General features: G+C 33.3%; 1 protein-coding gene across 4 annotated transcripts in view; it reads right to left on the reverse strand.

Annotated features, from left to right (window-relative positions):
* The window catches only part of LOC106062180 (myoblast growth factor receptor egl-15-like), a 60,905-nt gene that overhangs the window by 10,430 nt on the left and 26,184 nt on the right, over nt 1-24,291 (reverse strand). Inside the window, exons 1-13 of one of the 4 annotated variants that reach the window (XM_056010488.1) lie at nt 21,208-21,318; nt 20,808-20,909; nt 18,712-18,966; nt 16,756-16,864; nt 13,930-14,108; nt 11,711-11,815; nt 10,301-10,507; nt 9,391-9,480; nt 8,484-8,507; nt 6,538-6,626; nt 3,022-3,132; nt 1,995-2,160; nt 1,553-1,663 (exon numbers count right to left, since the gene is read on the reverse strand). In XM_056010488.1, coding sequence (XP_055866463.1) covers nt 1,553-1,663; nt 1,995-2,160; nt 3,022-3,132; nt 6,538-6,626; nt 8,484-8,507; nt 9,391-9,480; nt 10,301-10,507; nt 11,711-11,815; nt 13,930-14,108; nt 16,756-16,864; nt 18,712-18,901 — 1,381 coding nt within the window. In that variant the 5' untranslated portion in view covers nt 18,902-18,966; nt 20,808-20,909; nt 21,208-21,318. Of the gene's footprint in view, nt 1-1,552; nt 1,664-1,994; nt 2,161-3,021; nt 3,133-6,537; nt 6,627-8,483; nt 8,508-9,390; nt 9,481-10,300; nt 10,508-11,710; nt 11,816-13,929; nt 14,109-16,755; nt 16,865-18,711; nt 18,967-20,807; nt 20,910-21,207; nt 21,319-24,291 lie in introns of those variants that run through there. The other 3 variants (XM_056010487.1, XM_056010484.1, XM_056010486.1) reach the window with 3 other exon arrangements.

Consider the following 24,291-nt stretch of genomic DNA (forward strand, 5'->3'; position numbering starts at 1 on the left):
TTTTAGCAATCAGATAAAATTATATCAACATACCATTAGCAGTATAGCTTTTTAGCAATCAGATAAAATGATAGCTACATACCATTAGCAGTATAGCTTTTTAGCAATCAGATAAAATTATATCAACATACCATTAGCAGTATAGCTTTTTAGCAATCAGATAAAATGATAGCTACATACCATTAGCAGTATAGCTTTTTAGCAATCAGATAAAATTATATCAACATACCATTAGCAGTATAGCTTTTTAGCAATCAGATAAAATGATAGCTACATACCATTAGCAGTATAGCTTTTTAGCAATCAGATAAAATTATATCAACATACCATTAGCAGTATAGCTTTTTAGCAATCAGATAAAATGATAGCTACATACCATTAGCAGTATAGCTTTTTAGCAATCAGATAAAATTATATCAACATACCATTAGCAGTATAGCTTTTTAGCAATCAGATAAAATGATAGCTACATACCATTAGCAGTATAGCTTTTTAGCAATCAGATAAAATTATATCAACATACCATTAGCAGTATAGCTTTTTAGCAATCAGATAAAATGATAGCTACATACCATTAGCAGTATAGCTTTTTAGCAATCAGATAAAATTATATCAACATACCATTAGCAGTATAGCTTTTTAGCAATCAGATAAAATGATAGCTACATACCATTAGCAGTATAGCTTTTTAGCAATCAGATAAAATTATATCAACATACCATTAGCAGTATAGCTTTTTAGCAATCAGATAAAATTATATCAACATACCATTAGCAGTATAGCTTTTTAGCAATCAGATAAAATGATAGCTACATACCATTAGCAGTATAGCTTTTTAGCAATCAGATAAAATTATATCAACATACCATTAGCAGTATAGCTTTTTAGCAATCAGATAAAATGATAGCTACATACCATTAGCAGTATAGCTTTTTAGCAATCAGATAAAATTATATCAACATACCATTAGCAGTATAGCTTTTTAGCAATCAGATAAAATGATAGCTACATACCATTAGCAGTATAGCTTTTTAGCAATCAGATAAAATTATATCAACATACCATTAGCAGTATAGCTTTTTAGCAATCAGATAAAATGATAGCTACATACCATTAGCAGTATAGCTTTTTAGCAATCAGATAAAATTATATCAACATACCATTAGCAGTATAGCTTTTTAGCAATCAGATAAAATTATATCAACATACCATTAGCAGTATAGCTTTTTAGCAATCAGATAAAATGATAGCTACATACCATTAGCAGTATAGCTTTTTAGCAATCAGATAAAATTATATCAACATACCATTAGCAGTATAGCTTTTTAGCAATCAGATAAAATGATAGCTACATACCATTAGCAGTATAGCTTTTTAGCAATCAGATAAAATTATATCAACATACCATTAGCAGTATAGCTTTTTAGCAATCAGATAAAATGATAGCTACATACCATTAGCAGTATAGCTTTTTAGCAATCAGATAAAATTATATCAACATACCATTAGCAGTATAGCTTTTTAGCAATCAGATAAAATGATAGCTACATACCATTAGCAGTATAGCTTCCAACAAGTCTAATAACATTAGCATGCGCTGGCAGCATTTTCAACACTTCCAACTCAGCTGTAAAGAAATGTCTCTCTTTATCACTGGCTTCACCTGCAATACAATGAGAGTTGGTGAGAATTAGAATCAAGTCTAAATACTAATTTGAATAGACTTAAAAGACTTGCCATTTGGTTTATTCATCAATACTGTGCAACATTAATGAACATGAAAACTAGAGGATTAAAGATTTAAAAATATCTGATTTCAGTTAATTTTATTTCATAAATATTGTGACAATAATACACAATAAGTTATGTTTAGGAGAACATTTATAAATTTTGCAAGTATTATTATTTGAGGGATGTCTTCATGTCATCAATGAGTTGCTATTTCAGTACCATCATAGATAATTAAACAAGCTAACAATTTAAGACCTGTTTACCTTGTAATTTTTTAATAATAACTCTCATGACATCAGTTGATCCAGGTGAACGCCTCATTCGACCTTTCCATACCTGCACAAACACACCTTGACCTATCTGTTCCAGAAGTCTGACATCCTTACGAGGAATTTCCCAGCTCATCTTAAGTCTGGAATATTCTGTGGGCTGAAAGTATCAGAAAAATTTCAATGAAATGACAAAACTAAGTTTAGAACTTACAACCATAGCCTCAAACATAAAGTTTAGCAAAAAGAAAAAATGTTAAATATATCAGTATTATTACTGACGAAAAAAAAATTTAATTTCTCATCTTTGAAAAAAAAAGTACTACCTAATCTTCTTTTACAAAAAAAAAAAGTTAACAAAAAACATATTGCCCATTATGTATTTCTTTTTACATTATAAATAAAATTCAAACAATATCTAATTCAAATCATTCTAATTGCAAAATATGTTAAACTTCATGAAAAGAACCAAGTAAAAACCTAAAATTAAACAACAGTTTATCAAATCAAAAATTAGTTCTACTTTACATGCTGTGGCTAAAATTATGGAGTAGACTTTCAATATGAGCTTTTGAGATCAATGCTAAATGCAACATTTTGCAAGTTTTCTAAGATCAAATCTTTAAAAACCTCAAAGACTAAGTCATTTTATTCTAAGAAGGTCAATGTTACAGAAAAAAAAAAAGATTTATTAGTGACAAAGGTCATGTTTGTTATATAGGATTTTGTTTAGGAAGCACTAATGATTAGTATACAAGTGACAATGGTAATATAGTTTGTTAAAACAGGGTTCATAATTTAGGAACCACTGATGGTTAGTATACAAGTGACAATGTACTACAGACTATGGAACATTCAACTAAATACATAATGGTCTAGGAGCCTGACCTAGAGATCAGCCTGAATATTCTGATCTCTAGGTCATCTCAAACATCATGTATGTAGTCAATGTTCCCAGCCAGTGTTAAGTGTCCAGTAGAACTAGTCCACTAGCCAGGCTAGTACTACCATTATCACATACTAAATATTCTGTATTGGGTTGGGTATTCTCATCCAGTAACTCCACCTCTTGATCATCCAAGTTTTCATCATGAGCTCTGGCTAACTTCTCTCTCATTCTATGCTCCCTTTTCTGGAAAATATACAATAATATATCTTTTGATTTGTCCAACTGAAATTAATCAACACTATAAACAAAGAATGAATTTTTCATTAAATATGTCCTACATTGCAAAATTATTAGTTGAAATGAAAACATAGAGTAAAGGAGATTTAAGTGAAATGAAAAAATGGAGTTGGAAAGTGTTACATCTTCATCTTGGAAGAGACTCTTTAGACATGGAAACGACAAATCACAGTTTATAAATACTTTAATCTTTATTAATACTGAAAACACTTTCTTGTTCATATTCCTCCATTTTGGTTCTTCTTCTCCTTTCAACACGCATTCGCACCATTTCACATTTACACTAAGATGCGCACGTAACACCCCCCCCCCTGTTTAACAAGTTCGATGTACATCGAACGTCCAAAATACTAATCACCACATATCTTATCAGTCTATTCCAAGTTAAAAAATAATCTAAATTCTCTGTAACATAGGGAACTATAATGTCATACAAAACAAAATCATACACAATGGCATATTAATACCATTACAATTCTAACATTAGCTTTAACCTATAACATTTATATTCACCAATTGTGACAGTAACCATCACAATACTAATTGTTATTATGAACAATTGACACATATATATATATATACATATCTCTATGTAATCATGAAGATTTCGTTAATACCACTCCCCGCCTATAATTCAATTCAAATCTATATCTGCTCACTAATCATTGTTGTGTACACTCACAATTGAACAATTCTCTGTTGAATATCTACTACACTCCGTGACAGAATTTACAAATGTACACAATAAAATAGCTTAATTCTTAACAGAACGTCAGTAGTCATGATATACTCTACACAATCTCCCCAACCTTTAAGTACAGCGTGATAATGTATCTGCCACAACATTTTCTTTCCCTGGTATTGTCTTGATCTCAAATTTATAGTCCATCAGTTGTAATGCCCACCTAGCAATTCTATTATTACCACATTTATTTAAATTAATGAATGCCAACGGAGCATGATCAGTCCATAATTGAAATTTAGCCCCCATCAGATAAAAACTTAGCTTTGTTATGCACCACACAATTGCCAGCCCCTCTTTTTCAATAGTTGCATAGTTTAACTCTGCAAGGGTTAGTTTCCTGCTTACATAAAAAACAGGGTGTGCAATTCCACTATACTCTTGCATCAAACAGCCCCCTATAGCTATGGATGAAGCATCCGTAGCCAAAATAAATTCTCTAGTACTATCGGGCAATTTTAATATTGGTTTTTCAGAAAACACCCTCTTAATCTTGTCTAGCGATCTTTGACATTGTTCAGACCAAACTATAATGTTAGATTTCCCTTTCTTTGTAAGATTTGTAAGAGGTTCAATCATTTCTGCAAAATTTGGAACAAATTTTCTATAAAAATTGCAAAGACCTAAAAGACTTCTAATTTGTTTTTTTGTTTTTGGTATACTAATATCCATTATTTTTGCAACTGTTTCATCCAATGGTGTAATTGATTCATTTTTTATCTTGTATCCCAAAAAAGGAATTTCACTAAGTCCAATTTTTATTTTTGTTGGTTTCAATGTCAGATTGTTTTCCTTGATAATAGCAAATATCTCTCTTAGACTCTGTAAGTGTTCGTTCCAATCCTCACTAAAGATGCAGATGTCATCCAAATAGCAAATAGTGTCTCTTCTGTGACCCAGTATCTTTGCCATCGCTAATCTCTCCTTTTCTTTTTCTCTTTCCATCGCTAATCTCTCCTTTTCTTTTTCTCTTTCCATCGCTAATCTCTCCTTTTCTTTTTCTCTTTCCATCGCTAATCTCTCCCTCTCCATCAACCTTTCTTGTACGTATTTTCTTAGTTCTGCCCCTTCAAGCTCTATCAACCTCCCCTCTTCCTTCAACGCTGCTACCTCAGCATTGTCCGCCATAGTCTATTACTAATAATATCGAATCGAATGTTCTCCTGTCTCTAGATCTAGACTTTACTATCTCTACTGCCTGCTGACAGGAGATCCACTGTGTATAGAGGGATACGTGGGTTTTACCTTTGTGTTGGGCGCCACTTGTTACGTCTTCATCTTGGATGAGACTCTTTAGACATGGAAACGACAAATCACAGTTTATAAATACTTTAATCTTTATTAATACTGAAAACATTTTCTTGTTCATATTCCTCCATTTTGGTTCTTCTTCTCCTTTCAACACGCATTCGCACCATTTCACATTTACACTAAGATGCGCACGTAACAGAAAGGATTTTATCCAACAGCCAGGTGTGGACAAGGAGTTCTTCACTCTAAGTCCTGTCTGAAGGTTCCATTACTATGTCTGGTTCATACAATACTCACAGCCCTTGGTTCTGGGCCCACAGCATGCTAACTAAGGGGAATTTCTTCAAAATCCTTTGCTGTAACCCCCACAATACCATGCAGGGACTGTCACTACAGAAACAAGTATCTGATGATGGTCCCCTTGTGTAGCGGTCTGGCAGACTTTTTGGACTGGGTTGTCTTTCTTCCATCCTCATCACAAAGGAGATTTTTAAAAAGTTCCACTGGGGTAACCCAACTGAGGCTGTGTTTACTACCTATCATTGGCCTATCTAGGTTCCACTACTAGATGTTTCCACCAAGCCACCATATTGAGGCTATCAGAGCTGGAGTCTTCAGCTTGTCCTCTACCATCCCCTACTGTCCTGTCAGATGTTTAGTCAGAATGTAATAATCTTCAATTCAGAAGGAACATCCAAAACTTGTAAAACAAAGAAAGAAATGAGAATATAGAGATAGTGAGGTTCCATTAATATGAAAGCAAGGAGATTGGGAGATATGATTGAAATGAAAACAAGGAGATTGGGAGATTTGATTGAAATGAAAACAAGGAGATTGTGAGATTTGATTTAAAAGAAAACAAGGAGATTGGGAGATTTGATTGAAATGAAAGCAAGGAGATTGTGAGATTTGATTGAAATGAAAGCAAGGAGATTGGGAGATTTGATTGAAATGAAAACAAAGAGATTGGGAGATTTGATTGGAAAATGTATTTCAGCAGAAGGTATGATATTTCAGTCACCTTCAAGGTTGAAATACTTCCCAGTGTATTCTTCAAAAGACTTAAATGTAAAGTGTCCTTCAGGCATAGTGACCTCTCAGCATTCAAAGTGCCGATATTATATGTTCTTCAAGAATTTATCTATCTATTATTAGATTTCTGCAAGTTCTCATTTGCACAACATTGACAAAATATATTTTTTTTACATTTAAAGGACTAAGTGATTATTTAAAAAATATCCTAGCAGATAAACAGGGAAGTAGGGAATTATTGGACCTGGCATGCTGTTAACCCCCGACAATTTTTAAAGTAATCCTATCAACTGAAGTACAAATATAAAAAGTATACAACTAATTACCTTCATTCTCATGGCCATGAAGACAAAGACAATGATCAATAGTAGTGCTAGACTGGCACTGATGACTGCACCAATGGCATAAGGAGAAACTGTGAATAGACAAAAAAAAACTTGAAGACACAAAATATTAGTTTTAAATAAACTACATGCAGTTTTAGATGCAGAGTGGAGGCCTCAGCAGATACGTTCTGCAAGTCAAAATTAGTTATGATAAGTGAAGTTTAACATGATCAAGAGAAAAACTTCTGAATGAATAAAATATTTGGCTGGTGATTATGAAAACCTCAAGCTAATCAAATGTTCACTTAAAACAAAATAAATTAAAATTAATATAGAATCTGTTTAGATACGTGTTCACATTTTTGGTTTCTTTTTTTTTTGTTTTTTTTTGGGGGGGAGGGGGGATGATGTCTACTTCAAATGGGTTTGTACAGCTTAAAAACAGGATCTATGTTTGAACTTATTGTGATGTAACAATAAGCAACACTAGTACATCTGTTATACTGCCAAACTATAGTACAAATTGTTGAAACATAAATTGGAAGAAATGTTTATGTAATATCATGAATTGGATAAATGTTTCTGTGATCAATCAGTTTCAGACAAGATAGTAGTATGTATATTATAGGGTCAGATATAAAATGATTATAATTTACAATGATACAAGTTATAGAGACAAATCCAAGGCAGTTGACTCATGCTAGTGGACAGAACAAAAGTAAATATCAGATGACAAAAAGTAAAATATCTTAAAATGAGAGGCAGGCTACTTTTGTACTATTGATATGTACTATCTGCTTTTTAAGTCTATTTGCTAATCCAGAAATGTAAAATCATGTAGTTGAAAGCTGAATCCAGATGGGTAACTTTTTGTTGACTGCTGGGTAAGTGACATATTTTTTGGGTAGCAAATATCCAGACCCTTAAGACAACAAGTTCTATTCCTGGTTTGAAATAAAAAGTGTTTGCAGATCATGCTATAGACACCATTATCACTCACAATGAATAGACAAGTGGGGGTTGTTTTGTAAAAGCCTTGGCTTTCAAACTGAGGGTTCTCAGGTTCAAATATTATTAAAGACTCTGGGATTTTTAGGACACCACTGAGTCCAACCAACTCTAATGGTACCTGACATTAATCAGGGAAAGTAAAGACAGAAAAATTACACCTTCAAATAATGATCATCATCCACCCGATAGATTGCAAGGTCTGAAAAGGGCACTTTACTTTTTGTTCTTTTTGTAGAATGTTTAGATGAAAAACACAGCAGACTGGTAAATTTTAGAATTATTGAAAAGTTTGATTTCAACCTAAATAAATGTGACCTTGCTTTAAACATCAAACTTTAATCTTGTCAGTTGAATACAGGTTTGATCAAGAAGATACCCACAAATTAGAAATGCAAAATGAAAAAGAAAGAAATATCAAGGAGATTATTTTCATTAGGATGATAAACTTTTGGAGCAGAAAAGTTTTGACTTGAAGACAGAGAATCCATAAGATATTAGACTAACATAACACATACACACAAGTTTCAACATTAACACATGTATATATGCAATGCAAGAACTAGTACAATATCCCATCTGGCACAGAAGACAATATGCAATGAGATAATGTTCTCTTGGTAGCATAATTATCAGTAGGACACCAAGGCAAAGTAAACAAGAATCCAATAATCAACAAAAAATATTTATGTCATAAAATTGTTCTATCAGCTTTTATTTTTGAATGAAGAGAAACTTTCATGAAATTTGGGCAAAAATTATTATCTTTTTGTGTTTACACTCTGCAAATTTTTTTAAAAAGTAGAAATTATAAACAAGCAAGTCAATAACACAACACATTTAAGTTGACATAATGTGACCTAATAACTAGTACAGTACTACTACCACAGAGGCCTAGTGTAATGAGGGGGAGGGGTGAAAACAAAAGACACACTTACAGAGAGAGGTTTGAGTTCTGGTGTCTGCAAGGTCAAGGTCACACACACATTAGAAAACATGAGATTATACCAAACCTTCTGTCTTATTAGTTTCTATTCGGTTCTAGTTCTGACTCATTGTAACATAATGCATTATCCGTCTATAAACTAATCTGGAAAAAAAAGCAGCTAAGTACAAAACTTAGACCTACTTGGTACACTAGTTTGGAAAATATCATTACACAATACTAAATTAAGGAAATCTTGAAGGGCAGGGAAAGCTAACTTGATTATAGCCTACCCACTTTATAGTAGCTATACAACATTGAATCCAGGAACTTTCTTCTCTCAAGGCCAGATTAGACAGATAAACCAATTAGTGTTTCACTTCACTAAAATATTATTTAGTTGTCATATATTTGCAGTCAACCTAAAACTGACTTAACCAATGTGACGCTGATAGACTGATTTACTCAATTCAAATTTCCATTCATTTGGATTAATCTTATCTTAGTTGCTGGCAGTTGTTATCAGTTTTCATATTATATTTTAATTTATTTTCTATTGTAAATTAGCATTGATAGAAATTAAAAGTATGAAAAATTTTCTAATATGTATCTCCAGAATTATTTATCTTTGCAATCAAGGGTTTGACAGTTAGCAATTCTCTTAGTAGAATGGTTTCCAGATAGTCTCTAGGTTATATATTATACAAATTAATTAGTGTTGATCAATAAAATATTCTAGTTATTGAATAGATTTGTACAAACATTTAAATAAAGTTCATTCATGATGTAAATTTTTCTCTATTCGAAGTTAGCTAACAGTAATATTTGTGCTCTAGAAAAAAAAAAGCTGTATAGTAGAGTGAGTCTAGACATACACACACAGACAACTCTTTCAGAACTGTTCAGTTGTTTACACTTACATTTCATGCTGGTGTCTGCTTCCTGAGGGCCTGTCTGACTGCTGCTTCTACTGACAACATAGGATGGAGCCTCGTCCACTTCAGCATGGTCTGATCAAGACAAACAAGAACATTTAAGGTACTAGACATATAACTGGTCAAACATAGATATGCTAACTAATAATGAACATAGATATACAATAGATATACTAGTATAGAACCTTGATGCATAAATACAAAATTGTACACTAGTTTCAGGCACAACTGAATCACTGAAATGAAAATCGAGCACTATAGGCCTACATAAACTTATCAGCATTAAAAAGAGCCTTAATAACTAAAGCGTTATATGCACATATAAAAGAATTTGATATTTAGGTCATGAAGAGAACACTAGAAGAAATGTAGTATTACTCAATAGTAACCATAAACAGTTGTATAAAAAAAAGTAATAAAGAAACAAAATAAAATGGTTTCACCTTTCCTAGCACTATCAGTTTGATAAAATAATGTGATTTTTATAAATTGTATAGATCACTTAAAGACTGTCTTGGAAAGCAGTTAAACATCATTAGTTATACATGTACATATTTGCACATTGAAACCATTTAAAATAAGAACATTAAAAAAAGAAACTTTATTCACACACCCAAAATAATCTTGAATTAGAGCCTAAACTGCTTTTCTTTACTGCAGTATTCTTTACTTTTCAGACTGGAATACAATGGCTTAAAACTTAACTCATTTAGGTTGTTGTGATGATGGTCAACAGATAGAGTGCGGTGCCACAATGGTTCACCAGACTAAGGTATAGGTGAAGGTGAAATGATGGTAACTCAACACACATATTAGCCATAGAAATAGATAAGTTACATCATTTGACCCATGGATCACTAAGCATAAAAATCCATTTGAATTTGATACAACTTACCAGCCAACAAAAGAGTAACTCCTCTGGTGTCTGCATAAATGGTAACAGTTCCTGTTGTATTTCCTGGTATTTCATTGGTAACATGGCATACATATGTACCAGCATGTTGTCCAGAGAATGAGTTAATGGAGAGTTGATTAGTTTTAAAGGTGAGATCAATCTTCTGGTTGGATCCAGCTGGAGTAAATGACCAGGAGTAGGTAGGAACTATAAAAAAAAAAAGAATTACAATACATTAGACCAAGGGTAGGTATGTACCTATTGCATGCTAAGTCAAGCCAGAAATATATATGAATTGTATGACCAACATTAAGAAGGCACTCAAAATAAAAATGATTACAAAGTCAAACTGGGAGTAGGATCTTCAAATTTAGAATTAGGGCCTATATCATTATTATTTTATGTGGATGGAATGGCTAATGTATGTATATTAGAGAAGTCTGGCAAAAATATGAATTTAAAAAAATATTCATCATAGTCTGAGTGGATCTTAAACAAGGTTACATGTGCAAGTGAAATGCAACTTTTGTGAACACAATAAAATATCTATTTGTATTATTTGTGAAAACTTATTGAAATCTCAAAGAAATAGAATTTGTTGATATTGATCAGATTGATGGTCACTTTAAACTTAAGCAAAATACAAGTTGTTTGAAATTGATCTATTGGAATTTTGATTCATGTAAATAATTTCTGTTTTGTTTTCAGATAAAGTAATTTTTTTTTGTGATTTTTTTTTTTCATTTTGTGTTAGCAAACAAAGCACAACTTGACATTGTATGAAATAATAACTTTTAAAAAATAAACAACTGATTGTATGCACAACTTTTAAAAATACAAACTTCTCAGATTTAGCCAGAAATTTTGAATTATCAGAGCTTCATTTTTTAAAAACCTAATATAATCTATTGCAATAATAATGAATATATGCATTGTTATATTTCCTTTCTGAAATAAGCATTCATTTAAATAAACAATGAAAAAAAAAAGAAATTTTATTAGTATTGAAAAATACAATGTATGGAAAGCAAAGAGGGTTTGTGCTTCTTTTCAGTGTGTATTGTAACAATGTGTCATTAGACATTATATGAGAAAAAGAGTCCTTGTAATCACAACAAATTTCCATAAGGATCAATAAAGCAGTCTTAGTCACAAAACCCAGTGTGTTGTGAGACAGAACCCAGTGTGTTGTGAGACAGAACCCAGTGTGTCATAAGACAAGACAGAACCCACTGTGTTATAAGACAGAACCTAGTGTGTTGTAAGACAAGACAGAACCCACTGTGTTATAAGACAGAACCTAGTGTGTTGTAAGACAAGCAAGACAGAACCTTTACTGTAACTAGAGGTATAATAAATTACTCTTACAAAATAAAAACATTAAAAAAAACCTTTTAATTCATGTCTAACCTGGATAACCTTTACTGATACACTTAATGATGACACTTGTCCCAAGAGTAAACTGATTATGTTTGGTGACTGGATACACATGTACAGCCATGACTTTAGCCACACCTAGATAGAAATCACTATATGTTATAATAATTAAAATGTTCAGTCAGAAATGTACTTTCAATCACCTACTTATAAATACCATGATATTTTTTGCTACTGTTCAATGCTAGCTTCAGTCTATGTACCAATTTAAAACATAATTTAGACAATGATGTGGACTGGAAACACAAATAAAAAAAAAAAAAAAAAACATCTCAGCCTGTCAAGTGATGCATTTGAAAACTGATGTTCAAAAAATAAAAGCTGTTTTTTTCCCCCAAAATTCATAACAGGGAATAAAGATAGTTGGTTTTAGCCTTTTTAATGGGGAAGGATGAAAAGGAGAAATATTGAACAAGGAGTAAGGGCTTTCATTTGTACAAATAGATAATATTGATGAAATCTAAAATATCATAAGGTTACATTCAAATTTCATAGTAAGTCAAAGTATGTTTATAATTACACTAGAAGGAGATTATGATAGTAGAATGTAAATAGATAGCACTTCACACTTCACACTACCACTCACCCCCCCCCCCTTTTTTCACAAAAACAGATTTTGAGGAGAATGTGATAACAGAGTGTAAATGGATGGTAATGCACATATTTGTGGCATCTTTCAGACAAGCTTGGCATGTACTGCAGGAAACATGTTGAACCTGGCTTCTCTCAGTGGTTAGAGAGAGATTTAGCAGCACAAACAGCTTTTCAGCACTATAAAGTGGGCTGCCTGAAGCAACCCACCCACTTGGACTTCATTTATGCAGTTTGAGTGAGAAAGGTAGACTGCATTAATGGGAATAAGTACTTGTCCTCCTTGAAGGTAGGCTTAACAAACACCATACACACCTAAAGGAGGACAAAGTCTTACAAAGGAGGACAGAAGAAAAAAACACAAGACAAAGTAGACTTTAAAAAACTAGGCTTATAGGCCCTATTGTATTTAATAAAACATGTCAGGCAATCAAAAACTTTAAAACTGTACTAAGTCTTATGTATTGCATTTCTCAGACACACACATTGACTTTTCACAGAAGTAAAAAGTTATGGCAAACATACTTGCTGAACTCCATACACAACATTTTTTTTGTTCACATTGTACATTAAGAAAAACATTGTCTCTAACTGGAGAGTCAAATAATTTTATGGCCTATTGTGGGTTCATCAAGATCTAAGATCTAAGTCTTAGTCAGAATGAAAATAAAAATCACAGTTCTTGTTTTGAACAGCCTTGAAAATATGAAAATATTCAATAGACCTAACCCTAACCCAATGTTCAATAAGGAGGTTGCTCAAAACTGTCATCTTTCTTCTGTCTATGAGTTTGTATGTTGAATACAGAACAGATGAAGAAATGAACTCAAATCATGGATAACATCCAACTGTTGCAAAAAAAAAAAACGTAGAAAAAGCTGGAAATTTTTACACTTTAGACCAATGCCTGCTGGATGAAGGGACACAACCCCAAAAAGCAGGACATGTCCTCCATCTGCCAGACATATGATAGCCTCTACTGGGAAGAGAATGCCCAGCTTACCAATGAATTTGTTACTTGTGGTTCAGGAGAGGGCCACAATGAGAAACACACAAAGTGCTAGACAAAAATCCATTGCATTGAGCACTTTAGAAGACTATTCATCGAATGAAACTTTCTGTCTGAGTGATGAGTTGGTACTTCGAGTCCGAAGATTAGCGAGGAGTGCAGTATTTCCCATGGGGAAGCAGCCCCAGCTGTGACCTACATATTTTGCTACATCCAGGGCAAGCATAACCATTGTCCGCAGGTGGTCGATTTAGATTTTCTTTTCGACGTTAGTATTAGTATTGTTAGTATTAGGCCCCTATTAAATGCCACAACCTGCCTCCATGCCATGAATGATTTAATGAGAAATCCCCTTTGGTAGAACATGCACACTGTGTCACATTGAACATGGTTATTAGGAGCTGTGGTACACAAGCAGTGGAATACATGGCCAGCAATGACTAGCAATGCACATATCTAAATACAAGGGAGAATGTGGTAGCAGAAATTGAATTCTATCACATGTCTAGGTCTCACAACTTTTAAATTATCACCACATAATTTTTATTATTTCTTTCTCTGAAATGCTAAAACTATCATAAATGTATTTTACCATTGACCAATGTTGGTTGGGCCAGACACTGTATCGGTGACATCAGACCAGGGTATTGAACTTGACAATGATAGCTTTGTCCGTGGATGCGGTCAGTGGCTTCAAGTGTTAGCCTCTCTTTCAATAGTGTTGAATTCTCTGATGTTTCACTTGTAGAGTTCAGCTTCAATGAACCATAACTAGAACAAGGTTGAATTGGTGCAGATTAACTTTAAATGCAAAAAAAATATAAAAAATTTAGCATTTGTGGAATAGACTTTCAATCACTTGGTATTAAATGAAATAAAATTACAATCAATGGACTAAATTATTCTAAATAATGGACTATTAAATGGACTAAATTATTTAAAATTAATTTGAATTAAATACACTTTTAATTATTGTGTTTTGAATGTTTGAATGGTCTTTCTGTTATAGGCCTACTTCTTAATGAGTAAATTATTGCAATTATGTGAAAGGAATGGATTTCTCAATCACAGGATCTACTGAGTATGTCAATAATTGTAAATTAGCACAATTATTTCAGCTTTTACAAATAGGGTGGACTTTATTTATTTTGCATTGAATGAAGTTCCAGTCATGGTTTGTGCATCTAGCCTTAGATAGCTATAAAAATTTTTTCATCAGTGTTTATAGATAACAAAAAAAATCTTTATAGATTCCAATATGATCTTCACTTGAAACATTATTCTAGGAATTGCAATGTGGACAAACAAGGATATGAAATTTAAAGTGTAACTGGATTTACTGTCCATTATTCCACAGTTATAAAAAATCAAACAAAGCATTAGGGTTTATTAACATTTTTACAAATCTAACAAGAACATAAAACTAAAATGCTATTTAATCTTGGTTCAATAGTCAGATTAGACTATGCATCCTCTGTTTGGGGAACCTAAAGTCAGAAAACATAAAGAAAGTAGAGCACATAAATAGGAGGACATAATCATCACTTATTTTTGAAGGAATTTCTGTAAAGTAAGGGGATATAAAAAGTAGATAATGTGCACAATTTTTAAATAAATAGATTGTGCAGCCACAGACATGCACAATAATTGTTGAAATAATAACAGAATATTTAATTATGTAATACAAAGTATGGAAATCTTTTGAACTCATTGAAAGAATGAAGAGTTTTTCAGCTATTGGAGGTTTAAAACTCATGGAGGCAATACCATAATAAGCTTATTGATGTATCTGGTGTACAATACATGGAAGCATTGATATGTGAAGTATTTGGATGAACCATATCATAATTTGTATGTACTTTTTAGCACTTTAGAATCAGATTTTGTATGTAGCACATTATTTAGTTAGTGTCATAGGTACAATTGTAAGTTGTTTTATTTATAAGTATTTTGTTGAATGTGTGAAGGTGTGAATAGTGAACATAAGTGTATGCCCAGAAGTACAGAGATTGAGAGTTTGGTTGCAGTTGATTATTTGGAAATCATGTAACAAGTCAGGAAATCATATAACAAGTCAGTTGCTAGTTGTTGAATGTCAGTTAGTGAAATAAGTTGATGAAGTTCAGTCAGTGTGGTCAGTTGCTGTAAGTAGACTGTTGGTAAAGGTTGAATTAGTCAGTAGTTAATAAGTTGATGAAGTTCAGTCAGTGTGGTCAGTTGCTGTAAGTAGACTGTTGGTAAAGGTTGATTTAGTCAGTAGTTAATAAGTTGATGAAGTTCAGTCAGTGTGGTCAGTTGCTGTAAGTAGACTGTTGGTAAAGGTTGATTTAGTTAGTAGTTAATAAGTTGATGAAGTTCAGTCAGTATGGTCAGTTGCTGTGGGTAGTCTGTTGGTAAAGGTTGATGTAGTCACTAGTTAATAAGTTGATGAAACATTTTTGTGAAGTAAGCTGATAAAGTGATTATGTAACAACTTAAGCTAGAAAGTTTACTAGGTAATGCTGTAGTACAGAGTTAGTAGCCATTTATAAGGTATAAGTATATATATATATTGAAACAAAAGAGATCAGTGTATATCAAGACTATACAGATTATATTACATGTAATTTGTTCTTGGAAATTGGATTTATTTTTATATAAACAAACATTATGTTATAAAGTGAAAATTTAAGTTGTGAGGTTGGCAGGTAGTTCCTGAAATTATTGTTTTCCAGTCTTTGGATTTAAATACTGCACACAAATTTTATGCCTACAAGCATCCTACAAATGAATGTCATGATGCTTATTATATCATTGACAGTTGTCAACAGTGACCTCTTTGACTTGGTTTATTTTCTCTATTTCTTTCAAAATCTTCATTTTCTTACAATTTTTATTTAGGTTTCATTATATTTCTTCTTATCATTTTATCTTGTTTTATTGCTAAAAAACTGGCTAAAAAAAATCAAAGAGCAGCTTATTCTGATCAAATTTTAGAGTGAAAATCTGCAATATAAGTATTTAATATAATGAACCTCATTCACCAATTGTAAACAAACAACATTTAGCCACGTGATTCTCTATCTCTTCTATACAAATTACATAATACACACAGGCTGTCATGTGATACATTTTTTCATTGTTTTATCAATATTATCACGTGACTAAATATTGTTTGTTTACGATTGGTGAATGAGGTCCATTAGCTTTTCCTAATTAAAAGAGCTAAAAAAGAATGTAAATATCCTACTTAATTATAATAAAATAGAAAAATGGTGAAATTCTGGTTTAAATTTTTTTAACAGCAATCCTCCTATGGTAGAGTTGTTCCATTAGCTTTAAATAGATCAAAAACTGTTTAGAAAAGTTAGCCCATGCTTCACCAAAAGTTCACCTTGAATCAATGAAATCAATGGTATTAAAAACAAAAAAAGATTACCTCCATATGATTTCTGGATGTTTGTAACCAGCATAGAAGACAAGACATTCTAGGCTGACATTCTGTCCATAGAAAACTTCAGGGTTGTAGTTGTGGCAAGTTGGAGTTCCTGGGAAAAAACAGAATACAAAGATATCAATTGGTAGACAGATGAATGCAACAACAGGTAGAGTATTGTAGGCTCTATAATACAGTTGTTGAGGTATCAAAGATAATAAAGCCTAGTTAATATGGATTATGTTAATATGTGTTATGTTAATAATGTGTTATGATATTATGTGTTATGATAATGTGTTATGTTAATATAGAAACAAGGAAGCTCATTTATGACAAGCCATAAGTATCACTTAAAAGTAAATATGTCTTACAAAAGAATTTCACCAAACTAGCTGTAAATTCATCAACAACAATCAGATGACTACATACTAATACAAAAATGTATCCTTTGAAGTATAGATATTAAAAAAATAAAAAAATATGTATATAGAGATGGTAATTAAGTATTTTCTCAACAAAAAAAATTGTACCTCAGCAATTTCTAACAATGAAGATGGAAATATTTGAACATTTTCCAATACAGAAAATTAATAATAATAATTATCTTTATTAACCATGAGGAAAAGAAATACATAATTAGAGGAAACAATTTGTATGACAGCACACCAAGTATATGTTCATACCCCAGTTTCTCTTAAACATTACATGTGAAATATTGCCCTTTTAAAACCAATTCAGCTTGAGTTTCAAACTGTTGCATATAATTTGATCCAGTGTCACATTCATATCCCTAAAAATGTTTCTCTTTTCTAAATCAAAACATATCGTCAAAATCTATATTTAAGAAGCATCTCTTTCTCTCAATGCCATCTTATTGTATCAGCAACCATCTCAATCCCGTGGCAATGTTCCTCCACTAAAGCTCATTGCAATATATAATGAAAAGTAATATATAGCAGTATAGTAACCCTTTAAGACCATGCAATCTATTAGGAAGATGATATAGAGGACTTCTGTTTTATGGCCAAGGGTGTAATGTGGCTAGCACAATGACCAACTGCCTTTACTTTACCCAATTAAAATCGGCTACCCAATAGAGTTAGGTGTCCTAAGAATCCTGAAATTTAAAATCCCAGTCTTCACCTATACTCAAACCAGGGACCTCTCTGTTCAAGGCCTAGTGCTTTACCACTCAGCCACCATGCCCTTTATATATAATGAAAGAAGAATAACAATCACATTTATTATAAGTTAAAATCTTTACAAGTATTAGAAAGTGAATCCTGAACAGCATATCAAGTTGTATTTATTGATCAATAAAACTTTTCCTTTTTTTTAATCCAGCACAGTTTTAGTCTATACATTTACATTCTAGGTGTTTTAAGTTTCCCACATAGCAGAATAATAAAGAAAAATACTTGATTTTGTATCCTTCCATTGTCAACTATACAAATATTATTGCTAGACTTTTCTTGAACAAATTTCAAGGTATGCTTTGTTTTAACATTAAAATTCTGGAGCCTACTAAAACAATCAACAGTCTTCAAGTAGTAAAAAAGTCAATGCCCATCAAAAGGTCATGGCTATGTCCTGGTGGAGACACCAGTATTTTTTTCATTATCTAGATTAAATGTCTTGATTGAAGTTACTGAGCTAAGGAACAAAAAGTTGGTTGGTTGTTTTGCTTTAAAACTTTTATATAGGAGGAAATGTTTCACTGTTGTGTGCACTATTGATCTTTGGTTGCTAATAACAAGACATTTACCTACCAAAAACCAAAGATGATTTTTACATTAGACTTTGGGAACATTGAATGTTTTGGGATTGCCCTTCAAGAGATTTATTAAACCCAACATTGATTATTTAAATTCTCTCAAAATATTTGACTCACCAATGACTAACATGTTGGCCCCAATACTATTCTAGGTCAAAATAAATCAAAAAGAAATATTGACTCACCAATGACTAACAAGTTGGCCCCAACACTATCCTGGGTCAAGTTGCTGCTACATTCATATCTTCCACCGTCAGACAGACTCAAATTCCTGACCTTTAGATTTGGTTCATGCGTGTCATTATTGTCATTGTACTTATCTGGACGGGGTGTGATGATAGTGAAAGTCTGGTTGCCATGGTGAATGGCAGTCATCACAGAAGATCCACCAGACAGATCTAAAGCTTGAAATGTCCATGTGATGACATAAGGTTTGTTCACTGAAATAAAAAAATATGTGTACATAACAAGTTATAAATATAGATATAAAGGACATACACATGGCTGCTGCCTGGTCGTGCAGTTTGCACGCTGGACTGTCGTTCAGATTTATCGATGGTCCTGGATTCAAACCCTGTCCGCTCCCATCCCCCGTCATCCTGCGGGAGGTTTGGACTAGGAAGTAATTATCTTCAACTCTGAAGGAACATCCGAAACATGTAAAACATTTTAACAAACATTCTACTATATATAATAGATAAAATTGAATTTAATGTATGTCCAGAGTTGAAGAGAAAATATCTGGAAAAGAAATTTCCAAAACCCTTTCATAGCAGTGGCCAGAAACTGTATGGGTGGCAGATGTGGCTCTATAAATACTTTCAGTATCTGCCACACATAATGGAAACTTCAAATTATACTCTCAAGATATAGCCACTCAGATTTGAGGCCTCCTAACCAACTCATCTGCTTTAACTTAATATGGTGACTCCAAAGCCCCTTTCAACAAAATGATCTCAGTCTAGACTAAAAAAGACATAAATATATTCAAGATTCCAGAGGTATGTTAATCCTTCTATGCAAAGGAGACAGCTACCTGTAATACTACGCAGTTGACTACTGGTTCAAATTTAGGACACTGTCATGAGTAGTTTGGACAAGTGTATTTTGCTTTCTCCCTACTCTGTTAAGTTTTTTTTTTCTCTACTCATAAATTTTGTACGGGGCAAGAGCGCCTTTATTTTTGTTTTGAATTGTGTGCTATGTCACATTCCTCGTCCCATATGCTAGGACAAATTTGTACAAATACTCCTTCTTCCCTAGTGCTTTTAGAGCATGGAATGGGTTGCCTGGGCTAGCCAGGAAAACCAGTGACTTGGCAGAATTTAAGTCATTGGTTAATATGCATGACTAAATGCATGACGCGTAGGATGTAATCATCTTCTTTTTTGAAGTAACGTCTGTATTATATTAGATAAGAAAGTCCGGTGACATTTATTGGTTGTTGTTTTTTTTCGAAGTTTCTTGAAACAGACTGTGTGTTGGTCTGTAAAAGATAATTAGTTTGTTTAAACGAGTACTATTTCCTTGAACTTATTATTCAGTAGAATTTTTGGACCCCTGTTTAGGGTGAGTTACTTCATTTGTGATATCTCTAATTAAATGTTCTATGTGGTTGTCTTATTTTTAGTTTTTAAGTAGAAGTTGAGTTTTGTGTTTATTATTTTATAGTGTGCCAGTGTTGGAGTTGCTTTACTGAACTCGAATCTTTGCCAGTATTGGCGTTGCTTATCCTCTCAGAAGTATCTATTACAGACTTGAGTGTCATTGTCAGATTGTTGATCATTCTGTATCAGAGGCCATTACAGAAGAGATTGTGTCAGTTGGGTATCAGTTAAATTCTAACTCTAACATTGCCGATGCTGTCTTTACTGTGATGTCATGTGGCCAGTGTCTGGTTTACTATGAACCCACGGTGACAAGTTTGTAGCAGGAAAAGGTGCTTATTTATGATTGTTGCATTCATTTATATATAATATACCATTATCTATTCATCATTCTATAATTCTCATTGTACATATACATATATAAGTATCATTTATTTAAATTTATAATTTTTGTTAAATAAATTTAAATCATCCATATAGTTGGGTTACTCTATGTACGACTGTGTGTGAATGCTGTTCTTGTCAGGCTGAACCTCAGGACCTTAATTTTGTTCAGCTATTGAGCAACATATATAATTCTTAAACCTGATAGACACTGTCATTGAATCTTGTATTTAAGTCATCCAAATGTAACCTGTTAATTGTGTCTTACCAAAACAAAACCTAAGACTGACCTAACTGAAGGGTTGTGTCAGTGTCCACCAGATCACATTTCAAAACAACTTGTTCACCCAGTCTTTGGGCCACATCCTCAGGTCCATTCAATGCAATGTTACCTGGAGAGAACGCACAAATTGAAGAAAAATTATAGATCTAAGTTAAAAGATTATGAAAAGATCTAGAATGTAGATCTATATCTAGAATGTAGATCTATATCTAGTATAGCCTTAAAAAAGCCTAGGAGTCTAGTCTTTTCTAGATCTAGATCTAGATCAATTAAACTTATAGATAAACAAAAATGACTTTTGAATGAACTATAGATCTAGATGTAGCAACAAAGCAAACTATTTTATAACTTGTTAGTGAAATAGGAAGAACCATCTGATAACACTACGGTTGATTGTTCCAACTCACCTAACACCAGAACCAATCAATACTGTGGCCATCATTTCAAATTGTTTGAATAATTAAGGCGAAGGACATTGAGTCAGGGTACCAAGGGACGTAACTCACTCTACAAATGGGAACAAGCTTTGTTTATTTCTGTCTGGGGCATTCGCTGTCTGGCTATATTGATACGGGCAATGTCAGAGAATGATTCAAACACTTGTACAATACAGACAGTCTATGGGGTTCAGCCCCCAGGTCTCAGATCGACTTAATTGAAAACGTGTGCAAAGTAACATCAGGAGATTAAATTGCCAAAAACATTATTCATTCACAACCTCAGTAAAATACACAAAGCACATCACAAAACGAAACATCACACAAACTGACAACACACAGACAAACACACACACACTAAAGAGATGCAAAGAATAGTCGAAGGAAAAAAAATGAATACAAACAAAAGTAAACTAAAACCTGTCTTGCGCCTATCACAAACAAATTTATTTGTTTACACAAGAACGTGCTGATGAATTTGTAAGGTAGTCTAAATAAAAATCTTGATGTTTCAAAAGTTGTCACGGCCAGAGGGTAGCAAGGGGATAAGCTCCCTTTGTCTATAAATATTTCTTAATGGCATGCATAGTCTGTAAGTGTGGCGTGCTCGTGTGGTTCAGACACAAAGCTCGGCGAAACTGCTCTTTCTAACAGGTGAAGGAAATACGCGTCAAAAACGGGAACTTCGGGCAGATGGAGCCCGGTAGTCTGGTATTGCAATTCATCTAGGAGCTGGGCGAGGGGTACTTGGAATCTTCGCTGCCTTGCGGTACTAAGGCTTCAAAAAACAACTTCGAGGAAAAAAATCAAGAAAGGTGTCCCTTTGGCGTTAGAAGTATCAATTATGATATTTAATTCGATATTTTCTGCAACTGAATTAGTGTCAAATGTAATGTAAGGCAATCAGCAAGCTCTAAAGAGGGACCATGACGCATGACCCATAATGTGAGCTAACCTAGAGTAGGCCTATGTGTGAATGATCCGGGGTATAAGAGTTACCGTAAAGACCTTTTTTTTTAAAGTCCACATAATACTTATGTAGGCCTACACAGATGCGCGATGTTCTTTGGTTATCATCAAAACAATTCTTGTTTAATTGACCAATCGTAGTCACCTTCAATACACACCTTACTGAAAACAGGGAGTTTTTAACATCTTTTCAGCTTTTTATTTCTTTCCCTTTTATTTTGCCACCCTCTACCACAGGGCGGACTGACCCATTATGTTCAAACTACGCCAGTGGATGATTAGGCTTGTTAAGTTGTCAGGAGGAGACAAGGGAGATCAAAACAACAATCTGGTGTGTGCGTCTTTTGAGGTCTATCGATGTTTTTGATTCCGACACAACCGGAGGGTGTCGATTGAGGGCTTATACGAAAGGGGAATGGGGGCAGGGGTAGATTAAATCTAACATTTTTTCTGTACCCTGTGAGTGATGTGAGATGATTGCTGGTTTCATCAGCTCCATTTTTTTTTCTGATCTGAATTTTTTTTTTTATTAGAGGCGCAATCAGAATAGACAAAAGTGATGTATGGAGAACATGATCTATCCCATCATGCAAGTTGAACGCAAGCAACAATAGGACAACAAATCGAGGGAGTTTTGTGTTTATGAAAGAGAAAAAAGAGAGAAAAGATCAATCGCTTTCTTCTCTCTGCTCAGGATTGTAAAAACAAAAACAAAAAATCGAATTGCAGACAATTTAAAAAATCAATGGTTTAGATTTACAAAACAAAAAAAAAATCAAATTAATAACAGAAGCTGTGCTCAAATCGTCGTTTGTATAATCATCGATATTAAATATATAGACCTATAATAGCTACTGAGTACTGTATCTATTTTGATATAATGTATGTCTATTATATCTCTCTCTCTTCCTTTGCACATGCTCCGATTAGATTTATCATTAGAACCAAAGGAGCCGGGATATTTTGGACGTAACCTAACTATAAATCTGCCATGTTTGTCTAGTGTGGAGAATTTTTACAGTGATCATTGATTTTAAAATGGGCGCATAATTTGTGTGCTTGACGTCATTCTTTTCAAGACGTCACTCTATCGCTTAAGCTACGTCGTAGGCTATCGTCTGGATTTTCTTGTCACTAGTCATCTTAAGTTATATAATAGAGACGTTACTTTAAAAAAAAAGAAGATGATTACGTTCTACGTGTCACGAATCTAGTCATGCATGTTAACCAAAGACTTAAATTCTGCCAAGTCATTGGTTTTCCTGGCTGGCACAGGCAACCCATTCCATGCGCTAATAGCACTAGGGAAGAAGGAGCATTTGTTTACATTTGTCCTAGAATACGGAACGAGGAATGTGCCATTATCCTTGTGTCTTTCTGGGTATTTAATTAGATTTTAATTTTTGTATTTGATATCGGAAAGCATATATAGTCGTTTTGTATGCAGGTTGTATCCGAGCGTGAAGAGTCTTGCTGGTCATATTAATTCTCTTTGGTTACTGAATCAAAAGATAGTCGTCTTCTAGTCGCTTTAAACAGTCTACTTAAATTTAATTGGACACAGTAATGGGGTGCTAGAGTAGATTTGCTTGACCAAGATGCGAATACATTTTCTGGGATACTTTTTGATCCAATGTCGTGGCAAACTGAATTCTACCATTTCTAGATCCACTTTTTGTATTGAAAGGCGTGTTATGTACGAGCGTGGACGTAGCGAAGCAGGACGTTTTGGCGCGATGGATGTTAAGACGGGAAGACGTTTTGGCGCAAAATGTTTTAGTCACTTTAGTTATGTTCAATTATTATGTCTTTAAAGAGAATGATACATATCTATGTTTCGCTCATTAGATTTGGGACTTTGTTTGTGGCGTAGTTATTTTTATATTACCAGCATTATCATGTGTGTGTGTGTGTGTTGGGGAGGGGGGGGGACTATTATCCAAAAAAAAAAACAACAAAGGAAATCATGATAGAATACAAATCAATACAATTTTTGGTGCACACGAAAATGATTTAATTTAAAAAAGTACCTCCAACTAAACAAAAAAACAACTGATTAATGTCATCCTTTGCGTTTCGCACACC

The sequence above is a fragment of the Biomphalaria glabrata genome, chromosome 14, assembly GCF_947242115.1.
Source record: "Biomphalaria glabrata chromosome 14, xgBioGlab47.1, whole genome shotgun sequence".
Taxonomy (NCBI): domain Eukaryota; kingdom Metazoa; phylum Mollusca; class Gastropoda; family Planorbidae; genus Biomphalaria; species Biomphalaria glabrata.